Source organism: Xiphias gladius, chromosome 3 (assembly GCF_016859285.1).
Source record: "Xiphias gladius isolate SHS-SW01 ecotype Sanya breed wild chromosome 3, ASM1685928v1, whole genome shotgun sequence".
NCBI lineage: Eukaryota > Metazoa > Chordata > Actinopteri > Istiophoriformes > Xiphiidae > Xiphias > Xiphias gladius.
The window spans coordinates 19,982,606-20,007,340 of NC_053402.1; the positions used below are offsets into that span (position 1 = coordinate 19,982,606).

Genomic DNA, 24,735 nt, shown 5'->3' on the forward strand with positions numbered 1-24,735 from the left:
TTAGTTTTTTCAGAAATGACACCAGTTTTAATGGTCCAATGACATCTTAAAGTAATTTATAGGTTTAAGAAAATAACGCGTTTTAGAGAAAATTGTGTTTTAGTGGCAATATAAGTGAAAAAAACTTCAATAGGCTGTGTTCAGGTGAAATGAAAGATAAATATACTATAATATGACACCTTTTGAAATGATTTGCTAGTTATGTCGCTTTCTATTGTGTGTGTGTGTGTGTGTGTGTGTGTGTGTGTGTGTGTGTGTGTGTGTGTGTGTGTGTGTGTGTGTGTGTGTGTGTGTGTGTGTGTGTGTGTGTGCGCGTGTGTTTGTGTGTGTTTGTGTGTAGTTGTGTGTGCATGTGCGCATGTGTAGACCAAGGGTAGAGAGAGGGAAAAGCGAGTGTTTACATCCACTCACCTCCGTAAGATATGAGATACCGTTTCCATTCCTCAACTTCAGTGCATGCATTGTTATTGCTTCCTCTTTTGAATACAACACATCCTATTAGAAACAGATTGAATGGGACTGAGGAAGGCCACTTCATCCTCGTGAGACCTGCATCAGCATAGAAAACAGATCTTTTGTGTATCTTGCCCTCTAATCAAAAATACTGAGGGAATTACAAATGCTCCACAGTGTCGCCTGCACTGACAAATCTCCATTGTGTCCAACTCTTCCGGTGGAAAAGTGAAGCACAAAGAGACCTTCACTGTGATGTATTAGGTATTTTCACTCAAAGCCGAGCTTCATGGGAAAGCTGTCTTAGTTTCTGAATGGCACTGCTGGTTTAATCACCATTATTTCTGTCATGATTTCATGGCCAGTGCACAGTTCATTATTTTCTGCGAGGTCCCCGTTGTAAAAGGTCAGTGGTGACGCTTCTTGACAAGCAAATGTACAGTAGCTCTATGAAGATGGAGCTTGAAACACACCAAACCCGCACAAGTGCACACATGTTGATCTGGGTCAGGGGTTAACATGCTAACGTGTTGTTCCTGCACTGCCACTGCCAAATTAGCACATTAATATCCTCTCCCTGCACTTATTATAATTAACTACATCTCAACCTTTAGTGGTGCAGTCTTACTCATCATAACAATGGCTCCTTGTAAAGCAGTCAAACTTGTGGGCCTGTAACAGTACATATCTTCCTTCTCAAAAGAATATACTATGATTATTGCAGAGCATTCAATTGGTGAAGAGAGGCACCGTAATGAAGCATGTCCACGGCAGATTGTGGACACATGGATGGTGCTCCATGCTAACTCTTTAGCATATGCTCAGTGGCAGTGGGCGACTTGTAGTTCCGCTGAAGTGAGACAACTGGAACTCTAAGTGGATCTTAGGCAAGATGGTGAGTAATTTAACTGACATTCGGCCAAGTCAAGAGGAGAGACTTCTGGGTAAAAAAAGTGGCAATACTTACACAGAGGAATTGGAGAAAGATAATGTATGTCGAATGCATTCTCCTAATTGAATCAGCTCATAAGGAAACAGGGGCTTATAAGCAACACTGTGGTCATGATATGCCATTATTCGTGTTTTTTCAAATCCTGCAGTCTGCTGAATGCATTCATTTGTTGCGACTTTGCACTAATGGCGAAAGTTTAATTGCAACATTCAGTGCCAGTGCTAATAATTGTTATGTGATATTCCTTTAGTGCAGAATAATGTAAGGGTTTCTGTCACAAATTTAGTTATTGCATAGTAAGAAAAGTTGCATATGAATGGAATTTGTGTGTTGGTTGTTTCACATCCAGACCATGTAATGCTAATTCCTGAAAGTCAAGTGACAAACGCTGATTTAACAGTGAGTCTCGACAGTGCGGCTATTCAGAGCACAAAATGTTTGGCTGCTTGATAGAGGCCAAATATCAGTGTTTCCAGATTTGTTTACCCTGGTTTAGTCACTGCTCTGCTACGGTGTATGCTAGCAATGGATGCTAGCAGTGATTGCAGTCATAATGAACCATCAGTGAGTGGCATATCCCATCCCATCTACATCATTTTCAATTGATACAGATACGGTCAGTGGTGGCAGCTGCTACCAGCAGTTAACATCTGTCATGTCAATCGTAGACATTTTAGAGTTATTTCTGTAGCTCTGCTCACCCCTTTCTGTGCTTGTTAACATTTTTCTGGCCATTTTTCTGTTGCTATCTTTCTGGCTCTGGCACAGTAAGATTCTCATTCTTATATTTTCTGACACCCATGCCTTCAAAGACCTGATTGGAAAAACACCCAGGGGGAAAAAAAATGACTGACTTAGTAAACAATATCTTTTATGAAACTGAGTTTCAGTGTAACAATTTAAGGAAAAAAACAGTTAACAGTTATCTTGTCTCTAAAAATAGCATGCGTTTCCAACAAGCATTCACTGGTGCATCGTAACAATACCAGAACAATTTTGTTTATTTTATTCCCAGAGGATTACATGACGTACTTTGGGAGGAAGGATGAGGTTTACAAAGAACTGTCATAAATTATTTTAATACCAGTTCTCTCCACCAAAATTATTGTGTTCACTGCAATAAAGCCTGAGCATTTGACCTCCTCCCTATATACAATCTGATACAGTTTATGTTTCATAGTGTGAAATCATAGGCCCACTGTTAATTTAAAGGCTTTACCACATGGTTTCCTGCTTGAAAAGAAAGTATGACACTGAAACTTTAAACACTGAGCTCTGCAAGGATGAATAATAATTAATTATTTCGTATTAATTACGCTTTGTAGTGCTCTGATAGATGATGTGGTATATATGTGTTTTGTAGTGGTTACCATGTCAACATGTTTAGATCCACAGCATTTTTCATATGCATGCTTGATTAGTGTTGTGTCTACAATGGACTGTAGAGATGTTCTCAGCTGTTAAAGTCTATTTGTCTAATGAGTTTTATTTATTCATGTTGTTTTTCTGAGACGCTTTTGGTTGATGTCAGTATTTGCTGGTCTGTTGATCATCAGTGTCCTATGTGTGCATGGTGAATGGGCACACGTGTGAATGCATGGCTGTGTTTGTGAGGATTCATCTACCCCATCTCTCCTAACAAGTACTGAAATAATAATGAGAACATGGCTTGCTTCTGAGTGGGGCACATAAGAGAGACGGGAGAAGGGGTGCAGATAGAAGTAGAGAGAAAACGGAAGAGAAATTGAACCAAAATGCTGAGCTGGATGCAGTGGAAGCCTAATATCTGACACGTGGACTGAAACTTTCTGTGGGTTTTGTGTCTGTCTGAAATAGAATTTTAGTGATTAAGTAGAGAAAGGAAAGAGACGTGTGCAATCTTCAGGAAGATCTGCAGGAAGAGCAATGATATCATAAAGCGCAGTGACAGTTCATAAATGTCCTTTTTTGTATGAAGTCCTTCTTAAGCTGTATTGAGGTGCTAAAGGTTCTCTCACTGCTGACTTGTTCACAGCTATGCTCCCTTTCACACGCTTTCTGATTGATCAAAAGAAGAACACAAACTTCTCTGAATGCCGTACTTAAGCTCTTTAGGTGCAGTGGGGGCAGCTGGGAAGTGAAGTGAAGTGGTCAGGGTGAGCATGAATGTGTCGTGATTGCAGTTGGTCACCCTTCAGAGAGATCAGATTAAATGCTGTGAAGCCAATATGAGCTCGGCCTGTTGTCCTCAAGATGGATAACTCAGCCTGGCCTCTCATCACCTCTCTATATAAAACTGCAATAAATGCCAAGCTGCGTTTACTGAGTACTTATTTATTATGGGGGACTGTGCCATGTAAGCTTTCTGCCACAGATTTTTTATCTTCATTTTAAGATAGCACTACGTAAAATAACATTTTCTGTATAGTGTTTTTTAAGATCATTAAAAAGGATCCAAATCTTTTTTTTAAAAGTGCATCTACTGTAGTGCACTAATGGACTGTCTTATTGCTATCTTCTTGTGCATAAATAATGATCAGATCTGATTAGCTGTGACGGGAGAGATGGATCGGAGAAAATTTCACAAGCCTGATGTTGATTGAGTTAAAAATTAAAAAGATTGTCTTAAACATTGTGTCTTAAACACAATATGGAAAGAAAATATCTTTGCAAACACAATTTTTTGAAACACAGTTTGCCAAAAAAGACCTAACTAGACCTACGTAGCTATGTTGAAATGAGATTTTTCATGTTAATTAACAGATGACAGAGATTAATGTGGCCATTTCAATGTTTTAATTGCATGCTGCAATTTCGGGTTCAAAGTTGTTTTTTTTTTGGTACAAAATAATTCATGCAGCATCAGTGATTTCAAAAGTGCAAAACGGGTCCAAAAATCACTTTACAGATCAATTAGCGAGCATGCCAAACAGGACCAGAAAGACTCCATAAAGCTGTGACGGAGTTTGTTGAAAACATACAAGATTTCCGTGTTTAGAATGTATTTACCCAACGAGACCAAGAAAAATACTTTGTATAGAGAATACCCACATATCCATCAAGTCCACGGAGTACACTGGCAGACGTGGAACTATAAGAATTCACAATCATGCTTTTGACTGTTTTAAAAACATTAATTAACAATCATTTCAAATTTACAAAAAAAAAAAAGGAAAATAACTACACAAAAAATGAGGTAACAGCTTGTAAACATTTCGTCACTTTGTTCAAGTTGGCAATATTAAATTCACTCAAAAGATTCAACAGATCGGCCCACGTGTAAACAATTGCCTGTCCTTTACGCACAAACTTTACGCACAAACATTGGTCGCTGGACTGCTTTCCTGTGGTCATTTCGGAAGGAAATGTGAAGTTTTTGCATATCTTCCACCAGCAGGACATAGAGAGAGCGTCTTCGAAGTACATGCAGATGCAGATCTTGACCTGCGGTTGGAAATGCGCACCAGATCCTCATACCGGATCCCCGCTCCAGTTCTCCACTATATACCTGCTCTCCCCGTTCTAGCTGAGCCCGATCATGACCGTCTCCACGTCTTTGGAGGGTCTCCGGTCCTTCACCAGGAAGTTAATCATGCTCTCCGATTTGATCATCAGGTTGCACCCGAGGAAAAAAATACCGAATACCACGGTGAGCGATAGCACGCACAGCACCGCGATTTGCACCACACGCATGACAAATAGTTTGCGCTCCTCTTGTAGCAGCACTAGGGACCCTCCGCCGTCGCCGGTCACCACGTTGTCGGTGCCATTGCCGGAGTATGTAGCCAGAGTTCCGGCGAGGGTCCGACTCCCGTTGAAGAGTGCGACCTGGGTCACGTCGAAGAGGGAGACGTTCATGTTTCCTTGCGGGTTATCAGCAAATAGACACGCGGCTCCGCTTGGCAGGCACACAGACTCACCACCAAACCTGGACTGCAAGCGAAACTTTGCGTCATGTGACTGTGACCGTGACTTTTAAAAGTAAGAGGAAGTAAGCGGAAAACCATAGGCTTTTAAAGTCCCTGTCTAAAGGCAAACATCCAGATTTGCACAGCTCCCATGCGTTATGACCTCATCCACATCACCGGACTGTTTCCTGCATTTAAAGGGGGCCGCATCAGGCGCAGCCAAAAGTAAGTTTCTGCGACTCAAATTCCACGTTTTGCGTGCAAAACGTGCCCCCCCGCCCCCAGTACAATAAGAGACAGTCCCCGTTGCTTCTTCTGTGCCAAGTCTCCGGTGCGTTTTAAAGTGAGCTCCCCGTGGACCACACCACCGCTCATCACCAGGGGAGGTAGTCAGGTGGCTGCTCCTCGGATGTACAAAAAGATAAAGACATAGATAGAGAGAAAAATCTTAATTCGAAGTCCTAATCTGGCACTCGGTCCACTTATTATCTTCTTCTTTTTTTCTTGTGAGTAACGGTCATGGGAGGACAGTGGCATCTGTTTCTAATGCAGAATAAGAGTTGGGCATTACATCCATATTTTACTTTCCCAGTTTTTTTGGTTTTTTTTTCTGGAGTAGTGTAGGGATTCTCCTTTTTTTTTTCAGGAAGCAAGATGTTTCCTAAAAATCCTTCAACAAGTGAATGCTTTTCAAACATGCGGTACTTCCTGTTAGTCTATCTATTGAAGAGTATTCGTTTCCAAGAAGGAATGAGGCTAAATGACTCACAAACATGGATATTTTGAAGTGTGATCTTCTGAAACCCAGTAGCGCTCATTCCCGCACATCAATAACGACTGAACGCCTCAGCAATATAGAGTCAGACATACATTAACTTTAATGGTTTCTCGTGGAAGTGTCCAGAATCCTTCAAAACCTGAAAGCATTCAGTTCAATTAGAATCAATATGAGAAGCGGATTGTTATCTGCACTGAAAAACAATTAAAACTTTGGAGAGGTATCTGTAGAGTTTAATGCCAGCTGCTGAGGAAATGTCACCGTGACTTAGGAGGCTTGAGAGATTGACCGATAAAGGAGCAGCATGCTATTACTTAGAAATGAAGACATGAATAAATAAACTATGATTGAACCGTGGCAAATATTTATCAGAAATATTGGCTCCCCTGCTTTCATTGCGCCAGCTGTTTTTCTTTCCTAGGCTAGCGGCTGAAACGAAGCCCCCGAACAGCAGATAGCTCATGTCTTTATTGGACTGTGTTGTTCAAATGATCACTTTGTCTTTCACGGGGTGTGTGTAACTATTGCAGCCTCCTGGGAGACCAGCTTACCAAAGTGGATGTGCAGAGCCCCTCCAACCTGATCTGTGAGACTCAGGACAGCATTGTTCAGTGCAAATATACCACTGGATGAATAAACTGAAAATGGAAGTTTCAAATCATTGTTGATTCTTAGTCCGACAACACAGTATTCTTCTAGCTATGTGATGCTAAATTTATTCTCCGTCATCACTCACACCCTTCTTCTTGCATAACGAGAGGTTTTTCGTTTCATGAGGTCAATACTTTATTGACGGGCTGCATGAAATAACAGTGAGTTTGGGGATTATTTGCTCAAAAAAATAGTGTCCCCTCTTAAGGTTGGCAAGTAATTTGTCATAATTAAGTCCTACTTGTAATAGATAACTCCAGCGATTTTATTACTAGATTATTTCTAGATATTCAAGGTGATCTCCATCCATGTTGAAAACTCATTTGAACATTCCGACTGTCATATTTGCTTATGGGTTGGGTCTATCTCACACAATTACACATGAAGACAGTTTTGTAACCGATGGATGGAAACCTGCCTACCAAATTTGAAACTTACCCCAGGGACCGTTTTCTGCTGCAGGAAAAAATGATGTTGTGGACGTGTTTTCCATTCGGTTTGTGCTATGAAATTTGGAACGTTTCAAATTCACGAAGTTATCTGTGCAGATTTTTGTGGAGTTGTAAGTGCTGTGAGGAGAGAGGGAACCTTAAAATGTCTGAAAAGAGGTTCTATAACCAAATTAAAAGCACTTCAAATATCTTGGCTGACTGCACCGATTTGATATTTATTGTCTAATTACATAGCCATAGGACTACAGCTGTTGAACTCCTTCAAACTTTTAATATCATGTAATTATATAAACACACTCAAATGTGTCTTTTCCTATTTTATCTTAAGGCCTCACTTGTACTTATATGGATGAAGTTTAACAGTTGAGGTGATGAACTTTGACAGGTTAATAAAAAAATAAATAAAACAAAACTGCCTCAGACATTTTGAAACGACTCCCCAAGACTCTTCAGTGGAGCCTGTCAGATTAATCTTCTGTTTGTCTAAAAACAAAGGCCGTGAAATTCAATTTGGGACGCTCCCAATGTCTGGGTAAGCAGCTTTCAGCCACCACCTGACAAGCATTTGTACAAACAGTGATTAGCTTCATCCACAAATACATTTCATAAGCCTGGAGGAAGTTTACTGTCAGATCGTTTATTAATGGCTGATAACGAAAAAACAGGGACTATTTTGTATGTACAATAAGATCCGATAATCTCATTAGCCTCTGGATTTGGTTGCCGCAAATTAATTGGCAGCATGTGAATCAGTGCTGTGCAGTTCGATTCTGTTCTATTATTCATCGCAGTGTGATTATGGAAAGCCGCTTGTACTTACACTTCATCTCTCTGTCAATAAGTAAATCCTCCGCCACGGTTAAAACGCAACAATGCCTCTTTGACGCTTAACACTGCAAAACTTCAAAGAATTTGCAAATGAGGAGAAAGTGATTGAAAAGTCAAGGAGGAGGAGACCCTCTTGTTAAATGCTACTCTTTTGAACTAATTATCTAAATATTTTTGGAAATCTGTCACATCACCATTAAATGTCTTTCAAGAAGTCTCGCCCATTTTAAAGCTTCATAAACTTAAGAACCTGTTCCCGATTTATAACCTCAAACTCTCCGGAGCATCAGACTGAGGATTTGTTGTGAATGCCACACATTTCATTGATGTCCTGGTTACTGGCAGAAATAGGTTTCTAACCACTGGTTATTGTTATTATAGCTGTATATGAATATATATTCATATGAGGATGCATATAGACATGGATGTGAGTGTCTGACTTGTTCCTAAGCAACAGTAGACCTGTGAGCCCGGTGACAGATGGTTGGTGAAGTTATTTTGGTTTAGAGGAGAAGGAGAGGGAGGGAGTGATGAGGTGCCTGGACGGAGGAGAGGGGGGGAAACGTTTCCACTTAACATGAGGGAATTGGCAGCCTAGCAACACAAACTAAGTGAAGACATCCCTAGCAACAAGGAGGTGGTGTTTGACCCCACCCACTCCCCCTCTGCTCCTTCCTCCTCATTTTTGTTCGTGGTGCTGCCAAAGGATCTGACATGACTCAGGACCCAAAATTGGCACACCCTTTCAAGCCCCTTTGTCCCAGAGTGGACAGACTTTCCTCACACTTTCGCTCTTTGCAATTAACAGTTTTCCCCTAAGATGCCCCATTATTAACCGATCAAAGCGCACTCAGGACTGTGAGGAAGTTGCTGTGTCTGTGTCTGTGTGTGTGTGTGTGTGTGTGTGTGTGTGTGTTTGCTGGAAAACAAATGTGCGTGTGCACAGTTAAATGCCAGGAAACACCAGGCAGCGTAATGTGTACACTGAAAAGTGATCTTAATCTCTTAATCATGTAGATGTAAATACAGTCATTGATTACACGCTGGCACAGATTGCAGGGATGCAGCGCCACAGCAGAGTGGTGCCCCACAGCAACCCCGCACCAAGCAGCCATCAGTCATTAAAGTTATTTTAAGGTGGTAATGACTTCATTGCTTTGATTTGCAGGGGGGTGTGTGTGCTGCACCTCCTGCAGCCTTGTCTGTCTGAAAGGTTGATGAAAATCTGATACAGATTACAGATCTAATGAATCTAACTGAAGAAACCCTTGCTCTCTTTCCGCAGTGCAGACATCTTATGCACTCATCCGCTACCCATTAACATCATTTCCACCTAGACACATCTCCAGATCACAGTAATGCAGGCTACCATGATCCATCTTGCCTTTACTGTCCTTTCATTTGCCATGTGCAGCCAGTTTGTCCTCTTTGTTCCCTCAACTTCTTTCTTTCCAGCTGCTGCTCTTATATTTAACAGTAGGCTACATTAGACTTCTCTTAGTCCTGAAGTCTGGATGTACTTAAAAAAAAACGCAAGAACCGAAATGCCGTCTTGCACTCTTTCCATTCCTCCATCCCTCATTTGTTCTCAATTGTCTGTTTATTTGGAGGGGGAAGTTGCAGATCAAATAGCTAAGCATCACAACAAGGATACGCATCGTCCAATGTCAGTGACTCTGGGGCACATTGCATAAGCCAACCCACCCCCTCCCCGGAGAAAAACTCGAATCTCCCCATTTGACCCTCCCACCCGCCACTTAAACCCAGTAAAGCGGGAAAGGGTAAGCCGGCTGAAGCCAACCAAACACTGATTTTGTCTGAGCGGGATTGCATTTTGATATGGGCTGTCTGCGACGGCGTCCTCGGGCTCAGTGAAAAGCTTAAAGGGCTCCAGATAGATCCGTAACACAGGTCAGGACCCTTCCATCCCCTTTTCCTCCTCCAGCCCCCCCTTCTCGCTACTTGTTCAGTCTTAATTGGCTGCCGTCTGACCCAGTTTCTGGCTTTTTGCACAGGACAACTGGTGCTGTGGTCTTCCCAAAATGCCATTCATCTGTGGGGGTGGTCACCACAGATGGCTTGGGAACCAATAGATCCAGATCAGTCAATACTGGAGAGGGGGTTTGATTGCCCGCAGTGCATTACCTGCACCATCCACCCACACTGAGACTGTTGACTATTGACTATTACAGCTTTTCTAGTTATTTCTCTATTTCTGTAATTTCTTCTATCGGCAAATCGCGGACATGGGTGGCAGTAACTTAGCAACCAGCCGGAGAATAAGTAGGGCAAAGGGATAAAGATTCAATAAACGGACAACTGCAGCGATAAAAAGCATTGTCTGCTTCTACAAGCCCCACCATACAAATATACACCACCACCACCACACACTTCCTGTAGGGCAATCTTCGCTTTTATCCCATTTTCTGCCTCATTTTCTTTTTAACCCCCCCCCCCCGCCTTGTTTTAGTAGCTGGCAAATTAGCTCCAAATCATGCTCCATCATTCACGGAAATGGGAAGAGGTTTTCCGTGGCAGGCACTTCTCGGTTTCATACTTTTCGTTAGGAGGACAGAGAGCTTGGCTAAGACTGTTTCTAGGGAATGCGCATTGTGTATGACACAGCAATAGCTTGCGACAGAGACAGTCCTTTTAGACCCTGAAAAGTCAGGAAACGACTGCTTGTTGCGATAACCTGCTCATGAGGAGCCCTATTATTATGTATATCCCGTCATACAGTGTATTATTTTTTCCCACCAGGGGTCCTTCTATCACAGCTCCACAACTTAGTGTTGGTTTTTGTGGTGATTCACTCATTTTGAGCCCATAGTTCTAAATGGATGCTTTGGGTTTCACGGCAGGTTTTTTCCAGTTACACGTCGCATTATTTAAAACAACAATCTTTGGCAGCTTATCTATTAACTGTCTTTGAACTCCAGTAGAGGGCAGGGTGACCTGCAAAGCAGGTCATATTTAATGGGATGCATGACTGGTGAGAGAAGCCTATGGCTGAAAAATGAACTGCATCTGTAATATGGACTACATGCGAAGCAACAAAGCACCGACTGTGCCGAAAGCAGCAGCAGTGTGTCTTGCCAGTCACCTCGGCACAGTATGCCGGTGTCCGAAACGCTGCTCATCTCCAGCACTTAATTCCACTGCCACTTAATTCAGTTAAATATTCACCCTACCACAGCAGACCTACTGTATTTCCACACTAATTCTGACCACGTTTTGAGTCTGTAGTAGTTTCCCACCCACGGATCACTAAATAATATACATTAATGTCCATTAATGTAAGTATTGACGGGCACCGTTTTTTTTTCCACAACAGAACTCACAATTGAAACAGATATTGCCTGGAAAAGGTCAGGATTTGTGAATGTAGTGTTTGGTCTAGTGGCAGTGCAGAAGTTGGAGAAAAAATTATTTAGAGACGATGAATAGATATTTTTTTGATGTGACATTGTGTTCAGAAGTTTCAGTTTGATTGATTTGATTTGATTTCATGAAAAAAAACTGACCGAAACTGAAATACATTAATTTTATTGTAGAGACTTAAAAAAAAAAATCTACAAATGAAGTACAAATAAAACCACATTGGTTGTTAAAGTACTTTGTTGAGTGGATGTACTGCAATTACTCCAATTCTGCCAAAATAAAGTATGGGCTCCGAGTGATTTTTCCTTATCAGTCATGGTTGTTTTTTTTTTTTTTTTTTTTCTGGTAGTGATCAAATACTATAAAAAGTTGTCATCCCATCAGGAGGCGAGTCTCGGCATGCCATACGCGTAGCCGTTCCCCGACAGACGGAGTGCAAAGAGAGTTTCATGTATAAGGCGAAGCTGAATGACCCGACATGCGATTAGTCAAGTCAAGAATGAGGAAAGGCGTTCGAGTTGCCCAGTGAAAAAAAAAACAACCCATCGGAAACACTGACGACTCGTGTCAAGTCGGCTCCGTTACTCTTCAGCCATGGGAACGTTTTTAGACCGTCTAGTGATACTCTTCCTCTTTTTGTCAACGGCATCAAAAGTTTTCGGTAAGATGGTTTTTATTTATTTTTTTTTTATTCTTTGGGCTACTTTGAAATCTCTCACCTGCCTCGGCGCTCTGGGGGTGTCTCTGCTCGACCTGTAAGGCCTCCATGAGGGTACATTCGCCGTACATTTTTCTGGCGACCACACTTGTTCACTATAATGTGCTCAGACGGAACATAGAATAATTCCCTCTTGGCGGACTTGAACGGAGCCACGCTGTCGTAATTGCGCTGCACCGCTGGAGCTTTCGCCACCTTTCCTTATAAGGGAGTGAAAATAGTCAGGATGTGTTTCCCAGAGAGAAATGACCCGGGGGGCTTCCGCAGGCCCCCCGCGGGCTCCACAGTAAAAATCAAGGGGAATTTTTTTTTTTTTTAGTTTAATTACCAGCACGTAACTGAGAATGCATATACGGATGTGTGGTTTTTGGCTTTACCTTTCCCAACCTAAGTCAAAAACTAACTGACTAAGCAAATAAACAAATAAAACTCTGCAACTGACTTTCTAAGTCTATGCCGTCTGACTTGTTGGAATAGCTCACGTACTGTAACTGAAAAAAACATATATCCTGTGTGGTGCTTTCAACTTATGGAATTCATCAGTTGTGTGTATTTACTTCAGGGGCCGCGGAAGATGTGTTGATTTCAGTGTTCATATGATTCCAGGCAGCTATTCATGAGATAGATAATGTCTGTGTCTATATATTCTGTCGGATTGCTGATTTTCAGTCACATTTCACACTTTTTACAAGGGTAAACTAACATCAGTGACCGGGGGTTAAACGCAAGTGAGCCACACCCTTAGACCACACTAGATAACAAATAGAAAAAGGGTTTGGAATCTATTTATTTGTCGACTTACATCGAACGAAAAGTTTGGCGCAATTTTGCTAACACAGTCGAATAACTTTCTGAAAGCCCAATGAGGATTGGCATTATTAATGCAGTGGGTAAACTGCAATGAGACTTCATCACGCACATAGATGTGTTACCATTACTCTTGCGAAGGACTGAATCTTATAGCAGTGGTATCAGCGTTTGTGGAAGTGGGACAGAGCTGCTGACTCTATTCTTTGAAAGTGTGGTCAGCGGTGTTACATTCTGTATCTATGTATGTCCCTTTGCCTCGACCACGAGTGTACGGAAATGTGTTCTGTGTTACATTTGTGTTGACGTGGTTATCACAGGTTCCAACATCTGCACGTCACGAGGAGTCACCACCTGTCAACAGTGCTTGGCTGTCCACCCCAGCTGTGCATGGTGCTCTCAGGAGGTAAAAACACCAGACATACATGCAGTGTCTAGTTGCTTCTCCCATTCCACGCTCAGCGAAGCAAGTTGCAACATAAACCTCAATTCCCAACAGCATTCCTCGTGTTGTCATCCTCTGTTGTTTGTTCATGCTGATTAACCAACATGCTTATACAATGTTGCCTCTGAACAGGCAGGATTTATTACAGACCACGGGGCTCCTGTACTTGGGAGATACCTAAGCCTGCTATTGGGTGGATAAACCGGCAAACCCAAGAAGCTTTTTCCCCCATTCATTTTCTCTTATGTAACAGTTGAGTACCTCGTCAACTCTTAGAGCGCTTAACAGATGCGTTGTGGTTCTTTAAGGAGTTTGGGAAGGGGGGATCCAGTGCATCCCGCTGCAACCTGAAGCAGAAACTACTGAGTGGAGGGTGCAGTGAGAAGTCTCTGGAGTTTCCCTCCAGCACCCTGACCGTTCAGGAGGATGCACCGCTCAGCGACAAGGCCTCGGGTACAGCTGACGATGTCACTCAGATAAAGCCTCAGAAACTTCACATGGTACTAAGACCAGGTACTTTTACACCCATCAGACACCACCCATAAAAATGCTAACGACCAAACAAACCAGATACCTGCACTGGTGCCCTTGCGAGACACACCTAGGACCATTACTATTGTTCCACAGAAACTAACAGCCTGATGCTGGTTGCAGACTCATTTGTATATTTTACTATTATTTGATATTTCATCTTTTTCGCTTGAAAGACAAATAGGAGGTTGAGAGACACCTCTTGAGCTCATTTAATCTGCCGAGCAATTCATCTGTTTTATCTTCTGTCACTTCCCCCCTCTGCGGCTCTCTACTCTTCCCCTCTCAGGAGATGCCAGGCGTTTCACCGTGTCAGTGAAACAGGTGGAGGATTACCCAGTGGACCTCTATTATCTTATGGATCTTTCATTCTCAATGAAGGATGACTTGGAACGCCTTCGCACTTTGGGCAATGAGCTCGCTGTGACAATGGGCCACACCACAAGCAACCTTCGCATGGGGTTTGGAGCCTTTGTGGACAAGACCACGTCCCCTTACATGTACACCTATCCTCCAGAGGCAGTCGAAAACCCTTGCTCTAGGTAGGTGGGGAGGTTTTGGTTGGTGTTATTCCTGAGGAGGCAAAGGAGCGGAGGTGGAGATTTTCTTATATTCTGAGAAAACCTGTCCAGTTGTTAACAACTTCAAATGTTTTTCTCTCCTTCACTGATTTCTTATCCCTGCTTCACATATTTAAATATATACAGAATTGGTGAAGACTGCCAGGCTCAGTTCGGGTTCAAGCACGTACTGCCACTGACAGAGAAGGTAGCACGCTTCACTGAGGAGGTGAAGAAACAGCAGGTGTCTAGAAATAGAGATGCTCCAGAGGGTGGATTTGATGCTGTCATGCAGGCTGTGGTGTGCAAGGTATACAAATTGTAATCACACAGAGGTAGACATACACATGCTCAGTGACATGCAGAGCTGAGTGTGTGTATACATACAGATTAGTCTTTCCTTCACTTACTTTATTTCTCTCTTTGTCCGTCATCATTAGGAGAAAATTGGCTGGCGTCCAGACGCCTCCCACCTACTGGTATTCACCACCGATGCCAAAACTCACACTGCACTGGATGGGCGTATAGCTGGCATTGTCCAGCCCAATGATGGACAGTGTCACCTGGATACTGCCGACATTTACAACAAATCTACCGTGCTGGTAAAGGCAGAAATTTAAGTCATTTCAGTAATCCACCAAGGTTTTTAATAATTATTTGAGTCGTTGGACAGACTCTGCTTCTGCTGAAAACTGCGTGCTTCCTTTGTCTTCCAGGACTATCCCTCCTTGGCGCTCATGACTGAGAAAATGTCTGAAAATAACATCAATTTAATTTTTGCTGTGACGAGCTATATGGTGCCACTCTACAAGGTAAACAAAACTGCACTGCTTGTGCCAAAGCCTGAATTTATTTTAGCCTTTGATAACACGAAAACTCATATTGCTGTGACGTCCGTCCTCCCAGGAGTACAGTCAGCTCATCCCGGGCACAACAGTGGGAACACTGTCCGATGACTCTGGGAATGTTATTCAGCTCATTGAGGAGGCTTATGAGGTAAGGACTTCCTGAGTTTGGGACAGTGAGGCGGACATGCAAATCAATGATATTTATTTCATCTGAATACAACTAACTAAATAATGCGTGGTTGATAACTTTATGTTGAGCAGAAAATTCGCTCTAAAGTGGAGCTGGAGCTGCTGGGAGTCCCGGACGAGTTGAATCTCTCCTTCAATGCCACTTGCCTGAATGGGGAGGTCATCAAGGGACTCAAGTCCTGTTCCGGCCTCAAGATCGGAGACACGGTACGAGTCAGCTGAGATGCTGATAATGTCCCACATCTGGTATCTACACTCATAGATTATCACAGAGACATCTTCTCCTCCTTAGGTGTCATTCAGCGTGGAGGCTCAGTTGCGTGGCTGCCCTAAGGAGAAGAGCCGAACTTTTACCATCAAACCTCTGGGCTTCAAGGATTCCCTGGAGGTCACGGTGCACTTTGCCTGTGGTTGCGAATGTGAAGCAAAGGCAGAGGCCAACAGCCCCCTCTGTAGCAACGGCAACGGGACCTACGAATGCGGCGTGTGTCAGTGTCACCAGGGCCGCCTGGGCCCCCATTGCGAGTGCTCGGTGGAAGACTACAATCCATCCGATGACGATAACTGCACCCCAAAGCAGGACATCCCGATCTGCAGTGGGAGAGGCGACTGCTTGTGTGGACAGTGCTCCTGCCATGCAAATGAGTTTGGTCGGGTGTGGGGAAAGTACTGCGAGTGTGACGACTTCAACTGCTTGCGCTTTAGAGGGGCACTTTGCTCCGGTGAGTAGATACACTTCTCTCTGTCATGGTCAGTGTTAGTTTTCTCTGCAGCTTTGCCAATACCAATACGTTAAGTTATTTATTTTGTTATTTCTATTTTTTTAAAAACGAGGGAGTGCCTAACGGATCTGACAGTGATGTGACATAAAACAGGTGCTCTTGATGCACTGGTAGGCAATCAATATCTACTCAAAAAAAATCAAGGCACACTGCGTTGTCATGGTACAAAAGTTAAAAAGCCTTTATTATAGTGGCTAAATGATTAAAAACATGTATTGACGTCACACCGGTCTTCCTTGGGGTCAAACACTCCATTTACTTTATGCCAGTTTCAGCAGGAAAGATAGCGCTTCCTTTCCTTTTCCCTGCTCTGAGGCCTCATCCAACCTTACCGGAACTTATTCATGCTTCCAGTCACTCTCGGTCTGTAAACACACCTTAGTCACTTTACATAGTTCTCAGTCACTTAGCTTGACAAATCAAAAAATCCAAAGCTTTTTCAAAACTAACGCCCCTTTATTATGAGCGTCTTTGCTTCCTTGTAAAAGACACGTAAATACTTGCATAATTTCACTGCTAAACACGAACAGTAAAGCTTACAAATGACCAGTTCACTGTCGGCCCTGTAAACACTGTGTGTGTACTCTATTAAAGGCTAGTCAGAGAACACACCCAGTTACTGATGCCTGAGTTGGACCGTTGTTCTTACCACACACTACCTATCACTCCCTATTACAAGTCTGCACAGCTCAGTGCACAGTTAATCAATCACAGTGATAAAACTTTAATAAGCTTTGTCACTGGGTAATTTAATGTAAAAGCAGTTTTGGCCTGTGAATGTAAGGAGGGGGGGTGTAGGAATAGCAGAGTAGGAAAACTGCTCTTTTATCTATACATACATTAAGCAGAGGAAACTTTAGCTAAACATACTAACTCTGATTCAAATGGAAATAAGAGAGACACCAGTGTTATGTTGTCTTGGACTTGGAAACATAAATTTTGAGTGCGTAGTGTTTAAAAGATGTGGGTGGGCTGGGAGGGTCTAAAAGATACATCAAGTTGCATACTGGAAAGGGTACGAACCAACATTTGTTGGAGCTTGACAAATACTAGGAACAAAATAATCAGGATATCTCTGCCTCTACTGCACTGAGTTTGATCATTTCTTTATGAGGCCCAGAACTTTATGACGGCACAATACTAAATTACTAGAGTAAACTTTTGGTGTAAATCATGAGATAGAAGCTTCATACTGTTCCACAGTGGTGGACTGTGGTTTCCAATAAACTGTACTGAATACTCATCACAGCCTCATAGAGGGCCCCTTGTGGGTGTACCATGACCTAAGGAGAAGATGGAGGGTAATGTGTGTGTTGGAAATTTTGCAAGAATATGGCATGCTTTTATCAACAATCAGGAGTTTGGAGTCTTTCTGAAGGGAGGTTGTTTTTCTGAGAGACAGGTATTAAGGCATTCGGTGATGACACCAAAGGGCTTGGGCACAGACACTCCACACACCTACACCCGCAAAGCCATAACTGCTGTAAGACAGCCCACAGAGCTCAATTTGGGACCACTAAGTTGCTGTGTCTCAGTACAGTCATGAAGTTGTTATCTTTAAAGAACAAGCGTCCCTCGGCCCCAGCACAATTGGAGCTACGAAAAGCTCTGTCTGTGATATCCCTGTGGCTGTGTATTTCTTCCTCTGCCGAGGGGCTGTCGGACTGGTGCGGGGCCAGGGAGCAGCACTCAGCAAGCACAGCCCCGGGCCCAATAAACATGAGGACAGAGAGAACAGGAAAGTTTGCATTCCTTCTGCTGGCAATTTGCCCAACCTTTTCTCTCTCTAGCATGTCCGTATCTCCAGCTCTCTTCATCCAGCTGTGCACTGTTCCGTTTTTTACGGTTCTGTCGTTATCCTTGTTTTTGTCCTTTAATCGTGGCCCCCACGTTAGCATTCTCTAAAGCCCAGGCATAGCCTTCTCTGAAGCCCATGTGATTAATGGGCAGGATTACTGCACAGTCTCACAGAGAGAGTAGGATGATGTAAACCTAAAAACTCCCTTTTATGGGTGTGAATCAACTTTTCACATAATGAGAACAAGACATTTACTTACTCATGTCAAGTTTAAGTGCTCTGCACTGCAAAAAATTATCCATTGTTACAATTTCAAGGTTGTTTTGCAAGGTTTTTAAAAGGAAATATCACAGACGTTTCTTGTCTCCAAAGTTTTTTACATTACTGAGCTACTATCTTGTTGACATAGTAGGAGAGATTACTCAACACTCTGCATTGCAATATATGTGAGATTGTTAAGTATTAACCAGTGACGGCACCACCGGTAACCATGTCTAATCCTGTTACTGCTGTAATGCAATCCAAAAGAGAAGCCGTAGTTGACAGGATGGAGACTGGAGAATTGTTTCCCTCAAGTTTACAACACTGGCTGATTTGTTTTGAGCCCTGGAATTAGGGACCCTTCAACCCTCTGTGATATTTTATGACCAGTCATTGCCCCAGTCTGATCCAGCTAGGCTGTGACTCACTCACTTTGCTCTTAGTTATCCAGTGCCAAATCTTGTTTGGTTTCTTGCTAAGAACGCTGTAGTGTCTGGGGTTCTGCCTTTTCTTTCTAAGGTAGCTTAATGTGCTGATGTGGGGTGGCTCTATGTAATGCCTCCGGGTTCTGTCGGAAAATGGCTGCGTCACTGTAACACTGTCCCTACAATGAGCTGTGCTTTCTACACTTTACTAGAGTCTGAGTTTGTGTGTGTGTGTGTGTGTGTGTGTGTGTGTGTGTGTGTGTGTGTGTGTGTGTGTGTGTGTGTGACTGCCTGTGAGGAGAAGAGGGAACAGTGTGTATAACCATTTCACAACAGAGCATTTCCTGCCTTTGTCAGAATACGGATGATTAGGAGATATGTGTAATGTCTCTGTTTGAGTAAGATTAGATTTAGGAACTGTTGCTGCTATTTCTTACTAATTGTTTTAAAGAGGAAATGTTGTATATAAAACAAAGCTGCACACGAAGCTTACTCATACTCATAATTAACTAAGTAACTCATTAAAGTAATTTTGCATTACCCAATTGAAATAGCATAAATTTATGGGCACCCTTGTCAGATGTTGATCATTGTTTTAAAATGCAGGCTAGTGCTTTGTTTGTCAAGGGAAATAGCCAAGAGCAAAGGCAACATTCTAATTTTAACAAATAACAGATAACAGATAAGAAGACAAACAACATTTTTAGTTACACTTTACACCTAGGTAGTAATTACATGGTTGCAGAATCTACAAACAGATCCCCGGTTACACATGCCTAAGCATGCAACATGCTTTAAAAACACAGAGGTTAACAGGCAACAACAGACAACTCACTTGACACTACAAACCTAAAACAATCAAACACACACACTCTGTGATTCATTTTCTAATTGCATAATTTGTATTTCATAATTTTGCTGACCTGGCCCCACCCATTTTATTATGGAGATTTAAAAACGTATTTGAATACGCATGTATTAAGATGTAATATTTGAACTGTACAAACCTGATTTGAAGTGAAAGAATATATATTTTGAAGGACTATTATAGGATTAACATCCTCATCCTTTTCAATTCCCTCAGATCATGGGAAGTGCAGCTGTGGCTTCTGCCAGTGTGATGCTGGCTGGAAAGGAGAAAACTGTAACTGCACCACACGCACAGACACCTGCATGTCCAGCATCGGCCTGCTGTGCAGCGGCCGGGGTAACTGTGAGTGCGGGGTTTGCCATTGCACTCAGCCTGGTGCCTACGGAGCTACCTGTGAGAAATGCCCCACCTGTCCTGATTCCTGCACTATAAAAAAGTGAGTTCATCGCATTACATTGCAAACATTAGTTTTGCCCTGAGGTTTGGCACTAGAGGAAATGCCGTGGGGTTTATTTCCCTGGGAGCATGAGTGTGCTCAACAAATTCCATGCAGTCTACCGCGAAATTAGTTTATGAGAATTTGTTGACATTTTGACCTGAGGGTGGTGCAAAAGGAAAACTCATGGAGTGGCCAAAATGGAAAGGGTTCATCCTTTGGCGACTATGAATATGTGCAGTAAAGCCAGTAGATTTTCCAATTTTTTTGTGAGGTACAATTGAAACGCTTGGCCTTGTAGTGGCACTAAAAGAACTGGAGGGGAAATATGAATATCCAAAGAAAAAACATTTATGGAAATTCAACCAGTAGTTTTCAATATTCTGTATCATGCCATGGTTCGCCAATGGATTTTCTTTGACCTGATCCTGGCATCAGATGAAAGCTCAAGGGGTCACTCAGATTATTAGAACTCATTTTGAAGAGTGTTGATATGGCCTATAACAAGGCAATCAGGCCAGTAGTTGGTGAGATATTGTGTCATGCTCTATTTTGGGCTCAGTGACTGATCAGCTAATTGATAAACAAAATATTATATGTTTTTAAAAATAACTTATTATACCTTAAAATTATTTTTAATTACCCTGTTTCCCCACTAAACAACTGACTTTGCCATCTTCAGGCCCTGCCGCTTGCCAGGAAAATAATCTACGGCAATGAAATTAAAGGCTTTGCTCCATCACGATGTTCTGACATTCCATGATGATAACAACTCCCACAGGCATTTTTAACAAATTCATTGGTGGTTTAATGAACAGAAGAAAAAGGTCAACCTTCTCCCATGGCCTTGACATTCAGTAGAAATTAACACAGGTTCATCTTGACATAACTATGCTCTTTGTGTTTCTATTCCTTTGTTCACTCCTTGTATGTCAAATTGAACCACACACCGCCAATGAGGAGAATCATGAGTACATACTGTACACTGTGTACTGTATAAAGGTAAAACTACGGGACTCTGTTTGCAGGAAGTGTGTTGAGTGTCAGCACTTCAAGAGAGGGCAGTACATCAAAGACAACAGCTGCAGTAGAATCTGCAAAGATGAAATCAAAGTAGTGGATGAACTGGGTGAGAAATCTTCCATCTCTGATCTCCTTACTATATATTGTAATGCTGATCTGTTGTGGAAAGACTTTACTGTTGTTTTCCTGCTGCTGATCATATGAACAGCCTGCTCCTGAATTTAGTCAGAGCCTTGATACATGCATTGTGGTTTATTGATGCATTTATGGACAGATGAATATTATGTTTTTAAAGATTATTTACTGTCCCTTGAAATAATTTTTATTACCCTGTTTCTTCTTCTTATCGTCTTTATCCCACAGTTTTCCATGACAGAAATGCAGTGAATTGCTCATATAAAGATGAAAATGACTGCATTGAGCACTTCCAGTATTACGAAGATGAAAGTGGCAAATCCATCCTGTTTGTGGTAAAAGAGCCAGGTACTGTCAGAGTTTCTGTGCATGTTTGAGACATTTAAACTGCCAGGGAACTGTGCATTGTATTGTGGGTACATTATTAGGACAGAGTGGTGTGCTCCGCAAATCCATTTAAGCCTGTGTCTGGCAAGCTACAGCCTCAGAGGAAAACGGTGTGTGCATCTAGTAATACGCTATTCTCTGAAGAACACATCATCAGCCACACTCTGCCACACCACAGAAACCCAAATACATCAGTGTACTGAACTGTTGTGCAGTGGAGTGTCTGACACTGGACTGCAGTGGCTGCTTAACTTCACGAGTGTGCCCCAGTACAACTTTTTGAATTAACCCCCCCCCCCTTCTGTCTCTCATCTCTCAGAGTGCCCCCAGGGTCCAGACACCTTGGTTGTGCTCCTGGCGGTGGCTGGAGCCATTCTGCTACTGGGCCTTGTGGGCCTGCTAATCTGGAAGCTGCTGGTCACCATCCACGATCGCAGAGAGTTCGCCAAGTTTGAGGAGGAGAGAGCCAAAGCCAAATGGGATACGGTGAGAAATACTTATAATTAAAATAATAAAAGTTGGATATTAGTGTGAGATTGAATTAAACACCATTACCTCTCTTTTCCTTTCCTAGGCTAACAATCCTTTGTATAAAGGAGCCACTTCCACCTTCACCAACATAGCCTACCGGGGCAACTAACGACTAAATGGAATGAGAAAAACTCAGGGGTCAATGACGAAGATGGAATGTAGTTGCACAGAAATGGATGGGAAGAAGCTTACACTGTCATGTGACTAGCTACTGTAGCTTAAAAGTAGTTACTGCTGTCAACAACGTGATGAAATAGTTGTACATATTATAAAAATAACTAGAACTGTTAATATACAGTAAGTCACAGACAGTTGCATGCTCTTCGGTTTCCTGTTTTACTCTATGTAATGCCTGTAGCGTTCTCTCAGCACTGCACACTCAATCCGATTGGAGTTCAACCAAGAACACTGTCGGGTCAGCTAGGGGAACCGCTGCCACTTTTGTGGTCTTTTTGAGAAGCTCTTCTACCACTGCAATATTTGTTGTTTGAGATCTTTTTTAGCAACACTTTTTATCTTTTCTCACGTTTTTTAAGATAGAAAATAGGAACCACCATGACCTAATAGTAATAAGTCGTCGTAGAAAATACATTAATAAATGGACACTTTGAGGTCTCCCTCATTGTCTAAAACCAGGTTTGATGTATTATTTACATCCAAGCCTTGTTTGTTTTTTGAAAATGTAATTTTCTCTTTCTGAGTGCAGCTGCAGCGTGTTTCAAATTTCAAATTAAAAAAGGCAATTTCAGTTTAATCACAACAAAGTTTTTCAGTATACCTAAAATGTGAACTATAGAATTTAAATACATTATTAAAACGTGCTTCAGGGGCTTCCATATACATTGCATCTCTATTTTTTCTAATACAAAATTGTTTATAGGAAAGATTTTGACAAGAATGCAGCACTCTGTGGAGCAGTTAACTGCAGCCTTTAGGCTGACTTGGTTTACAGTCATGATTGTGGTCTATAATGATTTTATATGTATACCAGCAATGGTAACTTTATAAATGCGATGACATGTTTCTTTATCACTATATCATCACCTGTTTTTGTGTTTGTTGGGCTGTTTTATTGTTTGTTTTATTTGTGAAAGTGTGTCAAAAAATAGTGATCTGTCCTACCATTGCTGAAGTGTAAATTGTTATGTTTGTTTCAGTTTTCTACAGACCAGCACTGTATCACGCTGAAATACCATATTCTTTATTAGTGTGTCTGAGCAGATTTCATTGCACATCAAATTATATTGACCACAATGCCATGTAACTGCTAATAATGAACTTGCCCTTGCTCTTTTGTGACATCTATATAGGAGATTTAAGCACAATGTGAGGTGTGTTCTGGTTGTACAGCTCTTATCCGCTCTCAGGTAATAGCCTGAAAGCCCACTGTCCGTTTTGTTTGTTTGTTTGCTTGTTTGTTTGTTTATTTTTTTTGCATGCTTTTTAAAGAAGCCTGTGGTTTAACTCTAGTTCTTTGCACTAAGGGAATGCATAAAGATTAATTATACCTGACTTCACCAATTTTTGTTTGATGCTTAACATTTGGGTGCTTTTAACAAATGTCAAAGCTGTTTCACTGTACACGGCAATATGGTGGTATTTAACTGCAGATGGTTATGGATCATTGTATGATAAATAAACCGGTGTAGCACTACCAAGAAAAAACATGATGATCATAAGATGATCAATTGAAGTCGGATTGAACTCTGCATGAAGTGGAGGACGCGGGTCAGTCCGTGACCGGGAGCGATTGCGTCTCGCCATGTTTCACATAGACATGAATGGGAAGTGAATTCCAGTGTGACTGCACCATTTGACTGCTCTCTGCGCTGTGCCACCAGGTTTGTGAAAATAGGGCCAATAATTTGTGTTCAGTTTTGAATGAACAATCCAATAAATATCACTGATGGCCTGTGTGATTTCAGTGAGAAGCTGATTGTTTCATTCTGCCTCCCAACTTCATTCAGACAAACACCAAGCTATTACACAGAGCACTATGAGAAACACTTTGAAAGGATCTAATTGTAAACCCTGAAAACATTAAATAAAGTAGAGAGAAATACATCTATTTCCAAGCAGAGCTCAGTGTGTTAATCATATTTGTGGATTCTCAGACATTTTTAATTTAGGTGTCTCTTTGATTCACAAACGTCACAGAAGTAGGCCTATCATATCAAAGAAACATCAAGGGATAAGTTAACTAAGCTCTTGCATTCAGTTCGGACAAGTTCAAGTTTGAAAAATACTACTGAAGTAGATGTGAGTGCGCAGAGTCGAGAATTCCTGTCTGTTACCACCTATCTACCGCATCAAGTCATAGAATATTTCCTGCTGCATGGCCCATGTGATTAAACTTAGGCTGTTATTCTGCAACACATACAGCTTTGTCACCACATCCTGCTCATACCAGCCTGATGGTATGTTCTAAATGGTGAGGGTCTCTATCGTCAGCGCCAGAGGACGGTCGCTGCAAATCTCATGGCTCGGACTAGATGTTGACAACCTCCTGACTTTAAAGTCAAAACAACAACCAGGTCGTGATTGTTCTCAGTCTAGTGAATAACATTTTGGGGTTGCTCTTAGCGCACGCAAAACTGAAATTTCAG

The 24,735-nt window shown here is 42.0% G+C and overlaps 2 protein-coding genes across 2 annotated transcripts; one reads left to right on the forward strand and one right to left on the reverse strand.

Moving 5' to 3' along the window:
• Window positions 1–4,165: 4,165 nt before the first annotated feature.
• On the reverse strand, window positions 4,166–5,545 carry rprml (reprimo-like). Its single transcript, XM_040116013.1, has one exon. It carries the CDS (start codon window positions 5,240–5,242, stop codon window positions 4,907–4,909), a length of 336 nt encoding a protein of 111 aa, XP_039971947.1. The 5' UTR covers window positions 5,243–5,545; the 3' UTR covers window positions 4,166–4,906.
• Window positions 5,546–11,779: 6,234 nt separating this feature from the next.
• On the forward strand, window positions 11,780–23,641 carry itgb3a (integrin beta 3a). The gene is made up of 15 exons (XM_040116003.1): window positions 11,780–12,043; window positions 13,228–13,313; window positions 13,661–13,865; window positions 14,173–14,425; window positions 14,591–14,753; window positions 14,884–15,045; window positions 15,160–15,255; window positions 15,350–15,439; window positions 15,553–15,687; window positions 15,773–16,202; window positions 19,831–20,053; window positions 21,082–21,182; window positions 21,440–21,559; window positions 21,918–22,084; window positions 22,173–23,641. The coding sequence occupies exons 1-15, from the start codon at window positions 11,977–11,979 to the stop codon at window positions 22,236–22,238; spliced, it is 2,364 nt and encodes a 787-aa protein (XP_039971937.1). The 5' UTR covers window positions 11,780–11,976; the 3' UTR covers window positions 22,239–23,641.
• The last annotated feature ends 1,094 nt before the right edge of the window (window positions 23,642–24,735 follow it).

Bases quoted from the DNA above. Each gene is read 5' to 3' on its own strand.
- rprml (XM_040116013.1), bottom strand. From the start codon at position 5,242: ATGAACGTCTCCCTCTTCGACGTGACCCAGGTCGCACTCTTCAACGGG.
- itgb3a (XM_040116003.1), top strand. From the start codon at position 11,977: ATGGGAACGTTTTTAGACCGTCTAGTGATACTCTTCCTCTTTTTGTCA. The intron at 15,688-15,772 runs GTACGAGTCAGC...TCTCCTCCTTAG, and splicing joins GCCTCAAGATCGGAGACACG to GTGTCATTCAGCGTGGAGGC. The intron at 20,054-21,081 runs GTGAGTTCATCG...CTCTGTTTGCAG, and splicing joins GATTCCTGCACTATAAAAAA to GAAGTGTGTTGAGTGTCAGC.